Source organism: Diabrotica virgifera, chromosome 4 (assembly GCF_917563875.1).
Source record: "Diabrotica virgifera virgifera chromosome 4, PGI_DIABVI_V3a".
Lineage (NCBI taxonomy): Eukaryota > Metazoa > Arthropoda > Insecta > Coleoptera > Chrysomelidae > Diabrotica > Diabrotica virgifera.
In genome coordinates, this window is record NC_065446.1 from 57,572,773 (window position 1) to 57,585,733 (window position 12,961).

The following is a 12,961-nucleotide window of genomic DNA, read 5'->3' on the forward strand; positions in this document are numbered from 1 at the left end:
TCGAGTACGAATTAATATTGTTTTCACCAATTTTGAAAAAAATGTGAAAAGGTTGAACTATCCACGTCCGTCTGTCCGTCCGTTTGTCCGTCTGTCTGTCTGTCCGTGAACTCAACTCCTAAGTCGTAATACCAGGTAGAATGACAAATGAGGTTTCAAATGAAAGCTTATAATCCAAGGATGGTACTAAAGTTGAAAAATTTGACCCAGGCTGTCTGTCCGTCTGTCCGTCCGACCGCGAATATAACTCCTCCGCCACAATATAAGGTAGAATGAAAAATGAGGGGTCAAATGAAAGCTTATAATCCCAGGATGGTACTAAAGGTGAGAAATTTGACCTAGGCTGTCCGTCCGTCCGGACACGAATATAACTCATCCGTCACTATACCAGGTAGAATGACAAATGAGGTGTCAAATGATAGCTTATAATAAAAGGATGGTACTAAAGGTGAGAAAGTTTGATCTAGGACTTCCGATTTTAGAAATGCGAACGGAAGTACTGTTTTATAGTCACCGGAATATTACAAGTGATATATTTTTCGACGCAACTTCGCAAGACGAGAACAAATATATACTTCCAGTTTCATGGATGTCTGTCCGTCCATCCGCTAATATAACTCCTCCGTTATTAATACAGATATAATGACAAATGAGGTGTCGAATGAAAGCTTATGACCCAAGGATGGTATTAAAGATAAGAAATTTGACATCGGACTTCGGTTTTAGAGTTGCAACAAGTACTGTTTTAAAGTCACTCAAAATATGATATGAATGTAAATAAATATGACTCAAAATTAGTAAAATCGTATATCAATCGTCGCAAAGTTACACAAAGAGTTCAAATATTGACTTGCAGTTCTACTTTCGATTACTTTGGGTGAAAACCTATAACTTGCGAAGTCCAATTACCTACTTGTTTTTATTTATAAAAACTATCCCTGGATATATTGCATGATGTGCAAGCATTTTATTTTACAAAAGATTATTCACACTATGCTGAGATATCTAATAAAAAACAAAATAAAGATACGAAAGGAAACTCGCCCTGGAGTGTGTGTATTTATATTAGGGTAAACTAGTTTGGCCTAGGACAAACTAGTTTATCCTACGCGTGATAGAACAAACTAGTTTGAGCTAGGCCATACTAGTTTATCCTAATGCGCTTAGGACAAACTAGTTTGGCCTAGGCCAAACTAGTTTGTCCTGAAATCGGGTTTGGCCGGTAAGATATACACTAACGACCAACCAATCTTTAAACCTGCCGAGCACTTCCTGTATACTGACGGTTCTGTATACTGACGACCTTGCTTTAACCGTACAGGACCAATAACCTTCTAAGAGGTCGAAATCAAGCTTTAAGAAGCACTCCAGGACCTTACACTACGACAGAACCTCGCTAAAGCATATCATCATCATCAGCCCATAGTCATCCACTGCTGAACAAAGGCCTCCTCGAAAAATTTCCATTCAGATCTATCCTGCGCTGCTGCAATCCAGTTGGTACAAATCCTCTTTATGTCGTCAGTCTATCTTGTGGGTGGTCTTCGCTGATTTCGTCTGTCCGCTCTTGGTTTTCACTCCAAGATTTTTTTGGTCCACCTATCATCTCTCATTCTAGCGACGTCTCCTGCCCACTTCCATTTAATTTTGGCTATGTGTTTTATAATGTCTTCTACACCACTTCTTCTACGAATTTATTCGTTTCTTAACCTATCTCTAACGTTATGCCCAACAATGATCTTTCCATTCTACGTTGCGTCACTTGTAGTTTTCGTGCAGATGTCCTTGTTAGAGTATGTCCTCTTCGCCATATGTAAGAACAGGCAGGACACATTGATTAAAGGCTCTTCTTTTTAAGATGATAGGTATACATATCACCTTTAAAAAATCACGCAGTCTTCCATATGCTGCCCATCCCAGAGTTATTCTTCTAGCAGCTCAGCTGTTTGATTGTCTCTGCTAATTTTTACCGTATGTCCAAGGTATATGTAGCTGTCAACAACTTTAATTTCGACGTCTTCTACCTTTAAAGGATGGCTCGGAACTAAATTTGTCATCATTTTTGTCTTTTGGTAATTAATATTTAGACCTACTTTATGTGCCGCATCGCGGTTTCAAATTCAAACAAGCTGAAAATGCGAGCATTATCATAACGAAAACTTTGTTTATTTACGTATTTTAATTTGTAATATGGAAAATTGCTATTATGAAAAGTACTTTAGAATTAATAATTATGTTTTAATGTGCAATTATATCATTCTAATTTAAATGTTATGAACTATAAAGGTAGTTTACTCTTGATCTAAATTTATATTTTTATATACCTCGTATAAAATTAATAAAACTTTATATAATATGTTGGTTGCATCATAAATCTTAGAACATGAATAGCTTTTTATGAAGAATAACTTTCCTTCGTCAAATTAAAAATAAAAGAGTTATAAATGAAAATGTTGGTATCCATAATTTGAGAAAAATCTTCAAATATTTTTTTCCATTAGAATTGCACATATCAGACCATAATTTTTTATACCAAACAATATTATTTCATATACTGTCGGTTCGCTAAACTCAGACACAACTGGCAAGTGATTTCAGTCAATAATTTTGCCAATTTGGCAAAAAAAATAATTACTAATTACTAAATAATTAGTAATTTTGCCAATTTTGGCAAAATTCGCAAAAAACAAAAAAGTTACCTACTAAAATCACTAGCCAGTTGTATCGAGCTTAGCGAACCGACTATACAGGGTGTCCAGAAACTCTACCGACAAACGAAGACAGGAGATTCCTCAGATAATTTTAAGATAATTTAACCACATTCACCTAGTCCGAAAATGCTTCCTAAGGGAGTTAGAGCTCTTTGAAGATGGCGTCTTGTAATTAGTTTTTCTTAAATACCTCCAGAACGCTTTTAGTTAGAAAAAACGAAAATTGGTACACATATTTATCTTCCAGAGATAAATCGATTCCATCTATGGTGACTTTGGGTGGTGGTTTTGGGTGGGACAACGGTTATTTTATCGCATAACTTTTTTGTCTTTAACTTTTAAGCACTTTTGATACTGGATTATTAAATTGTGAGGTATTCTAGTACTAAAAGGTACTCTTGCTGTAAGTCGGTAGGACACACCGTTTTCTAAAAAAATCGATTTGAAAATTTTTCGTTTCCTGAATTTGAAAAATTTTTTGAAAATTAAAAAAAATCCTTAAAAATTAAAGACAAAAAAGGTATGCGATAAAATAACCGTTGATCTACCCAAAACGGACGCATATGACCGGTACTAGAAATTCACAATTAATAAAATCGATTCATCTCTGGAATATAAATAAATGTACCAATTTTGGTTTTTCTAAATATTTTTTTTAATTGAATTTTTTTATATTCAAACAACGAAAAATTTTCAAATCGATTTTTCTAGAAAACGGTGTATCCTATCGACTTAAAGTAAGAGTACCTTTTAGTACTATAATACCTGACATTTTAATAATGCAGACTCAAAAGTGCTTAGAAATTGAAAACAAAAAAGTTATGCGATAATATAACTGATGCCCTGCCCAAACGGACGCCTATGACCGGTACTAGAAATTTGCAATTAATGAAATCGATTTATCCCTGGAAGATAAATATGTGTGCCAATTTTCGTTGTTCTAAATAGAAGCGTTCTGGAGATATTTAAGATAAACTAATTACCAGACGCCATCTTCAAATGGCTCTAGCTTCTTTAGGAAGCATTTTCGGACTAGATGAATTGGGTTAAATTGTCTTAAAATTATATGAGGAACCTCCGTTTGTCGGTAGAGTTTCTGAACACCCTGTATTTTATTTTCATAACAAATGGAACAGTCCATTTATTATAAAGGGTAGGCCGTATACTCGTAAATATATACCTACTTAATAAATTATTGCTTATAAAATATACTCAAATTGTATTTTTGAACATCTTATTTATTTTATATAATAATTAAATTCGCTATCAAATATCATTGATGTTTTATTAATACTTAATTTAAAATTTAGTTTGACATTCACGAAGTGTCAAACTCAAATGTAAATAAACTATGCTTTGCTGAACAAATTGAGATTAAAAAAGTAGCCTACTTCCTAATCAACCATTTGAGCTGACGTTTAGTGCGTCGGTAGGAAATAACCCGATTCTGACGTCACATTTTATACTTTGAGGTCGATTATCTCGAAGACGGTTAGAGATATCGAAATGCCGTTTTCAGATTTGGATTCAGAAGGCAAAACTACATAAGAATCCATCGATACACCTGCTCTAAGTATTGCAGGAGCGGCAACGCAATAACACACACACTTTTGCAAATTTATAAACGAAAAGTTTTCGTTGAAAAGTAGTCTACTTCCTAATCAACCATTTGAGCTGACGTTCAGTGCGTCGGTAGGAAATAACCGGATTGTGGCGTCACATTTTAGACTTTGAGGTCGATTATCCCGAAGACGGTTAGAGATATCGAAATGCCGTTTTCAGATTTGGATTCAGAAGGCAAAACTACATAAGAATCCATCAATACACCTGCTCTAAGTATTGCAGGAGCGGCAACGCAATAACACACAGACTTTTGCAAATTTATAAACGAAAAGTTTTCGTTGAAAAGTAGTCTACTTCCTAATCAACCATTTGAGCTGACGTTCAGTGCGTCGGTAGGAAATAACCGGATTGTGACGTCACATTTTAGACTTTGAGGTCGATTATCTCGAAGACGGTTAGAGATATCGAAATGCCGTTTTCAGATTTGGATTCAGAAGGCAAAACTACATAAGAATACATCGATACACCTGCTCTAAGTATTGCAGGAGCGGCAACGCAATAACACACAGACTTTTGCAAATTTATAAACGAAAAGTTTTAGTTGAAAATAATAAAAAAGCCGCAGTTTAAATAATAATAATATAACATGGACCGTATAAAAGGCAATACCACTTACCATTAGAGAGTGTGACACTGACAGAAGCCGCAATTGATTCCAGTTCAAACTTTCTGCTAGTTGTGTTTTGAACAAAACTCATATTGATGAAACTGGTCTTATCCCAAACTAGTGTCATGACATCTATATTACCACAATTGCCCGCAGCTGATGCATTAAAAGGAACATTGATTTTCAGAGAGGTGAGATTAATCTGGGGGATTTCAATCTGTAAGGCTGCATCCATTAACAAACAAATGTCATTTGAATTGGTATAGTTGATGGACCACTTGCCCATTGTTGGTTCAGGAACTGGTTTTGGTGTAGGTGTAATAGGAGTGGTAGGTTTCGCTGTAGAAGTTGTAGTAGTCGAAGTAGAAGTGGTAGATGGAGTTGTCTTAGTTGTGGCAGGAGTAGTAACGGTAGTTGTACTAGATTTTGTAGTAGTAGAAGGAGTTGTAGGAGTAGTAGTTTTAGCAGTGGTAGTTGTATCAGCTTTATTACTAGTACTAGTAGTGGTCGTGGTGGTGGTGGTGGTGGTTGGGGTAGTTGTCTTATGTGAAGTTGAACTAGAACTTGATGCTGGAGAAGTAGGTTGGTTTGATGATACATTTGGTGGTTCTGGTTGTATGCTAATAGCGCCATCTGAAAATTAATTAAATAATATACAATAATTTTGTATTTTGTATTAGAATAGTATTACATTTAACTGGTTTTAAGGTCTTGTATGGCAACAGTACAATTTAAAATGTGAAATTTAGAGTTCGTACATGACACGCGTTCTCGATAGAGAACGCGTGGCAAACGCGTTCTCGACTAGCAAAATATAAAATTAGCAAAATTAATTTACTATAACGAAACAAGAGCAACTTTGACATTTAATAATGCGTTAGTTAGATATCTCTAATCGAGTTACTTGGGAACAAAAAAAATGAAGAAAATTGCTTCATGGGAAGCCGAGAAAATGCATTTTTTACCGTATACAGATTTTGAACTTTAAGATTTCATTTCCTCAAACCTAATTTTTGATTGGAATTTTGCTATTTTTGGCATTTTTCACTCGTAATACCAATAGGTTTTATTATTATAATATGTTATGAGTATTTTAAAAATATAAAAATTGGTGTGGAGAAAGAGGACTGAAATAAAACGGTGATGGTTTGAAAATTTTGATTCTATTGTTTATATCTTTGCCGTACATGCCGGTCAACTTTGACCGGTTTTATCTCAGGAACCACTCATTGCAATTAAACGTTTTTTCTTTTAAATCAAGCGTCCTGTCACGTTCTTTCCAGTACCGTTTTTATCATTTAATTTAATTTAATATTTCCCGAGATATTTTATTTGTTTGTAATCCAAAAAATTGTTTATAATTATAAAATATTCCTGAGGCCGCTTAAATAGTCCTATTTCAATGCTGTAAAGTACATTAGATTGGTATAGTACCTTTTTATATAAAAATCATAGTTATTCTTATGCATCATAATTACTGTGGTTATTAAAGCGACCGTAAATATTTAATTAACAATTTAATTGTTGCTAAACTGTTCATTTAATTTTCATCGGCTTCTGGAAATGTAATCTATACCAAAAGAGCTTTTATATAACCAAGTTTTATATAACCAAGTAAATCGGGAAAAAGATGTCTCTATGCAGAATTTAATTTCGGTGAATTTTTATTTGAGTGCTTTTGGTGTAAAGTTAAAATCTTTGGAGTTATAGAGCAAAAATTGAAAAAAAGACACGATTTTAGGGCGCCATTTTTTTTGTAAAAAAAGTAGCACACTATCTGCGGACTTTTCATACCGATGTTATTAATATAATATAGAATCATAAGATTCGATTTCAGCAATAAAATTGCTGGTAAATAACTTTTCCCAAAAATGGCCTTTTCTCCGATAAAATCTGCCCAAACTATAAAAGGTGCCCCGATAAGATTGGTCATAAATTATACCACAGATTCTGGGGTCGAAAATAGGTTGATTAAACCTCACTTACCTATATACAATAGTGCACACAAAAAAGTTACAGCCCTTTGAAGTTACAAAATGAAAATCGATTTTTTTCATATATCGAAAACTCTTAGAGATTTTTTACTGAAAATGGACACGTGGAATTCGTATGGCAGCAATATCTTAAAAAAAATTAAAGTGAAATTTGTGCACCCATGGGGGTTTTATTCCCTTAAACCCCCCAAACTTTTGTATACATTCCAATTAAATTATTATTAAAGTCACGAATGAACAACATTCATGAACTTGCCGGACAACATATCAAGATAGCCAGTGACAGAATGAAAGATCAATATGATTCTCGATGCAAGAATGAAAGCTTCGAAGTAGGTGATTTTGTCTGGCTTTATAATCCACAACGTCGTCGAGGCTTGTGTCCTAAACTGCAAAGAAAATGGGAAGGTCCATATGAAGTTAAGAAGAAAATAAATGACGTAATATACAGAATTAAGAAGTTGCCAAACGGTAAACCAAAAGTTATTCACATAAATCGTCTTGCACCATATGCTGGCTCAAATGAAACAGAAGAAGCCCGAGTCCTCCAACAGGAGGTGAAAGATGCCGCACAGCCAAGTTTTAAGGAATTTATGTCAAATTACGCAGAGAGAAAGAGTTCTAGATTCGGCGTGACAACAGAACTTCAGCAAGATTTGTTTAGTGTTCTAGAAGACGTCTCTCTAGCCCACTGTGTTGCCCAAGACCTTGAGATGACTAAAGGAATGTCGTCCGTATTCAACAGAAAGTTCGGCCGCCTGGACGAGTTAAGAAATCAGCAGCCTAAAGTTGGAAAAGTACTGCAATTGGAAGATGATCCTCGATCTTTGCTGTATATGGTGACCAGGAAGTCTTATACGCACACGCCAAGCTACGAGAACATATGGCGTTCTCTAACTAATTTGAAGAAAATCGTGTAAAATTATGACATCAAAAATTTGGCTTTACCAAAAATAGGCCATGCAGTAGAAAATCTGGATTGGAAGATTGTGAGAAGCATGCCTGAAGTGGTCTTCAGAGAAACTGGCGTACGAATTACTGTGTGTTGCATGAACCCGAAGATGTCGTACCCTTCAAAGACAGTAGACTGTTATTTCTTCTTGAAAGGTGTATGCAGAGCTGGAGAGTCGTGTAGATTCCGCCATCCTGGGCTTTCATCTAGAGTTGCTGATCGGGATGCCCAGATCTTAAGAGAAGAGCAATGTAACAAAATAATAAATCACCGACCGCAAGTAGCAGCTCCAAACGGTTCCATCTCGAGAACATTCTGGCGAAAGCACGATATACGTGGAATCGGTGGAGAAAGACGTGCGGTATGTGGAAGGTCACACAATAGCTAGAGGTGGCGAAGTCTAGAATTATCGAGATAACGTTATTTTGTATTTAAGCAAATTGCGGTATTAGGAGAGTTTATTAGGAGAGTTTAGGAAACTTGTATAAATAAATTCGTATAAACGAACTGAGAGAATTATTTTAACCGTAATTACGCTACAGCATTAATGACAGTTGAGAAACTGCAGGCGACCCGCGGTAATATCACTGTCACTTAAAATCATAAACGTCAAAATTCATAGTAAACAGGGTATCAACCATAGATATAATAACAAGTAGATTAGGCCAGGTCCGAAAAATAGCGTAACGCGGAGCAGTTCGGGTCGGTGGTCTATCTATCTCTCTCTACCGGCGCTTTGCTTTCTCTCTCTAGCATGTGATGGCCGCCGCCTCTGTGTTTGTGTCGTTCCATTACTCCCACCTCTTGGTAGATACGCTCACACTTGCACGACAGACAAAGATAGCTAACCTAGACCACCTTACTTGATATTGGCGTTACACCCCGATGCATTTAGTGGTATATAACTAGCCTGGTCTATTGTTAACATATTTCTGGTATCAACGCATGCCATATTGTTTATTCTTGTTTAACTTATTATGATTTCTATGGACAAACCGCTTAATTTTGCGATATTTACCTACTAGTTTCTGTGAGTAAAAAAGCCTAATTCTAGTATAAAAAGTAATTCGTGAATAATTTCATGCATGGAAAAAGTTAGAGTGGAAGAACTATAACGACGTAGTGGCCAGTGCCGGATTTAAGGTCCTTGCGGCCCTAGGCCAAATTACCCCGAGCAGCCCCCGATAACTTCACGACTATGTAATTAAAGCATAACGTTTATTTTACTTTACTTTTAATTTTGCTTTTTAAAATTGGCACAACATACAAAGCATAACATAAGTGAATAGAAATGCCACTATACTAATGTTCTATTTGAATACGGTACATAAATAGGTTGAAATGTTGTATTCACTAATTAAATAATCTTGGTTTAAAAATTTGGCTAAAACCTCAAACCAGCTTTAACTCTAACAAAAATTTCTATTTATAAAAATATATAATTCAAAAAGTTAGTAAACTGCACGTATTTGTAAAATTATTAATACTGCTAAATTTATTATATTCATTTATATTATAAATATGTAATTAGTATTGCAGTTAATTGTTAAAATTAAATACCATTTGTTTTTGTTTGGGAGGAAAGTACAGGTGACAACAAAAGACTAAAAAAAGCCTAGTTGAAACGACATTATAAGTAAAAGACAAGCAAAATAATGTGAACTGTAATAGTGATAAGCTACGGTACTGAAAAATAAAAATATTAAGAATACAACAAATAAAATTCTAAGTTGGATTAGTGATTAGATTACCACTGACACTCACTCCACTCCATACTCATAATAAATCTCATATCTAAACTTCAAACACTCAATTTTCTAGCTTTTTTGGATGTAAAATATTTAATCAAATTGTTAATAGTCTAAGGGCCGGTTGTTCGAACGCTAATCAACAATGATCATTATTAAATATTTAATTACTGTCACCAAAACTGTCAATGTCAACTTTGTTTGGGTCGCTGAAAACATAATTAATTACAATTATGAGATTTATTATTAATTGTGTTAATAATTATTGTTATATTAATTGATTATAGTCTCAGAATTGTAATTAATTATGTTTTAACAATTGACATTGACAGTAATTAATTATTTGATAATGATCATTGTTGATTAGCGTTCGAACAACCGGCCCTAAGGGCCGGTTGTTCGAACGCTAATCAACAATGATCACTATCAAATATTTAATTACTGTCACCAAAACTGTCAATGTCAACTTTTATTGGGTTGCTGAAAACATAATTGATTATAATTATGAGATTAGTTAATCAATTAACATAACAATTATTAACATAATTGATTAAGTAATTTCATAATTGTAATCAGCAACCCAAAAAAAGTTGACATTGACAGTTGGTGAGAGTAATTAAATATTTGATAATGATCATTGTTGATTAGCGTTCGAACAACCGGCCCTAAGGGCCGGTTGTTCGAACGCTAATCAACAATGATCATTATCAAATAATTAATTACTCTCACCAACTGTCAATGTCAACTTTGTTTGGGTTGCTAAAAACATAATTGATTACAATTCTGAGACTATAATCTATTAATATAACAATAATTATTAACATAATTGATAATAAATCTCATAATTGTAATTAATTATGTTTTCAGCAACCCAAACAAAGTTGACATTGACAGTTTTGGTGACAGTAATTAAATATTTGATAATGATCATTGTTGATTAGCGTTCGAACAACCGGCCCTAAGAGCTGGGAGCGGATTTTGTGCGTGATAAGTAATATGGAAAAACTATACGGGGATCTGTTGGATTAGTTGTGTACATGACTCTCCCCAACGACCGGAAACCAGAGTGGGGGACGAGGGTAGTAATAAGGGGTCAAAGTCGCGGTTTTTATTATTTTTTTTGTGACGCTCACGATCGACATAGTGCACCAAAATTTGGGAATAAGTAGGTTATGACGTAACTAAGTAAAATCTCCAGGGGTAGAACGCTGCGTGGCCGACAAAGGGGTGGGGCAGGGGTGAATATAAAAAATAGAAGGGGTTTTTTGCGACGTTCATGATTGAGATAGTGCACTAAAATTTGGGAATAAGTAGACCATGACGGGGACGCGAGTAGTTATAAGGGGTAAAATCGCGGTTTTTATTATTTTTTTTTGTGATGCTCAAGATGGAGATAGTGCACCAAAATTTTGGAGTAAGTAGGTCATGACGTAACTAAGTAAAATACCCAGGGGCGGAACGTTGCTTGGGGTACAAAGAGCTGGTAGGCGGGGTGAGTATAAAAATATAAGGGGTTTTTTTGCCGTTCGTGATCGAGATAGTCCACCAAAATTTGGGAATAAGTAGATCATGATATTACTAAGTAAACTCTCCAGGGGCGGAACGCTGCGTGGGGGACAAATGTTGTGAAGCGTCACAAAAAAAATACAAACTGCGACTTTCACCCCTTAAACTACAATTATTCCCAACTCTGGTTTCCGCCCCTAGAGATTTTGCTTAGATAGGTCATCATATACTTACTCCCAAATTTTGGTTCACTATCTCGATCACGAACGTCACAAAAAATCGCTTATAATTTTTATATTCACCCCTGCCCCCACACCTTTGTCGGCCACGCCGTGTTCTGCCCCTGGAGGTTTTACTTGGGTACGTCATAACCTACTTATTCGCAAATTTTGGTGCATTATCTCGATCATGAGCGTCCCAAAAGAAATAATAAAAACCGCGATTTTGACCCCTTATAACTACCCTCATCCCCCACTCTGGTTTCCGGATCTGGGGGTTTTAGTTAGTTATGTCATGGTCTACTGATTCCCAAATTTTGGTGCACTATCTCAATCACGAACGTCGCAAAAAACCCTTTATATTTTTTATATTCACCCCTACCCCCACCCCTTTGTTGACCACGCAGCGTGCCCCTAGAGATTTTACTTAGTTACGTCATGACCTACTTATTCCCAAATTTTGGTGCACTATCTCGACTATGAGCGTCACAAAAAAAATAATAAAAACTGCGACTTTGACCCCTTATGACTACCCTCGTCCCCCACTCTGGTTTCCGGCCGTTGGGGAAAGTCATGTACACAACTAATTCAACATACCCCCGTATAGTTTTTCCATATTACTTATCACGCACAAAATCCGCTTCTATCTCTCCGACTATTAAAGTCTAAGGTTTGAACTTGAAAAGGCTCAGCATTTGAAACAAAACTAGCCAAACTAGACAATCTAGAATCTTTGTCAAAAGTCGGGGCCCTTGCCAGTGCTGGTTACATCAATAATTCACCACATTCCTAGAACTATCCACAATCCACCTGCAATCTGTAGCCTGCTATACCCTGGCAAGCGTTAATAGTTATTTTTGATATGAACGTTGGTTATTTTAATTAGATTGTATACAAAAGTAATATACTAGATTCACAGTAGCCGTAATTACTAATTATTAATTTATAAAATAAAAATTCAATTTTTTTACCAAAAAAAATTTTTTTACAAAATGCTGCGGCCCCATTTTGCTTGCGGCCCTAGGCCGCGGCCTAGTCGTCCTAATGGTAAATCCGGCACTGGTAGTGGTGTGGTAACATTGAGTAATTAAAAATGTTATTATATGTTTCTTACCTGCTGTTACTTTTAGACAAAGTGCGATGGATAACGCTAATAATATCTTAAAATTTGCCATGGTTTCTTTATAACGTCCGTATTTAATCCTATTATAACAAGCAAATGTACCTATTACAAATTATCTGTCAGAAATTAACCGCAAGCAAACAAAGTTCGAGAAACGCAGTGATTATCACTATAACTGGAAAAACATGTGATAATAATATCACTAATAATATATTTTATATTCGTTGTAAAATTTTTGGCACATTTATTGTAATCGATATACATTTAGTTAGGCAACATTTTTTACTACAGACAGCATAATGTAAATTAACGACAAGATTGCATACTAGTCTAGTAAAATAAAATTACACTACATGTAAATAAAAATGTAAATTCGTACAGGTTGAAACAAATTTTATATCAAAGTTTAGGTGGGTAGAAAAGATATTTTGAAGAAAGTATCCAAATCATACAAGGGGATCATTGTTTAAATAATTAAA

The 12,961-nt window shown here is 35.1% G+C and overlaps 1 protein-coding gene across 1 annotated transcript in view; it reads right to left on the bottom strand.

Moving 5' to 3' along the window:
- Nucleotides 1-12,661, bottom strand: part of LOC126883030 (uncharacterized) — a 62,750-nt gene extending 50,089 nt beyond the window's left edge. The window contains exons 1-2 of the mRNA XM_050648217.1: nucleotides 12,474-12,661; nucleotides 4,951-5,574 (exon numbers count right to left, since the gene is read on the bottom strand). Coding sequence (XP_050504174.1) covers nucleotides 4,951-5,574; nucleotides 12,474-12,534 — 685 coding nt within the window. The 5' untranslated portion in view covers nucleotides 12,535-12,661. The remainder of the gene's footprint in view (nucleotides 1-4,950; nucleotides 5,575-12,473) is intronic.
- Nucleotides 12,662-12,961: the final 300 nt, after the last annotated feature.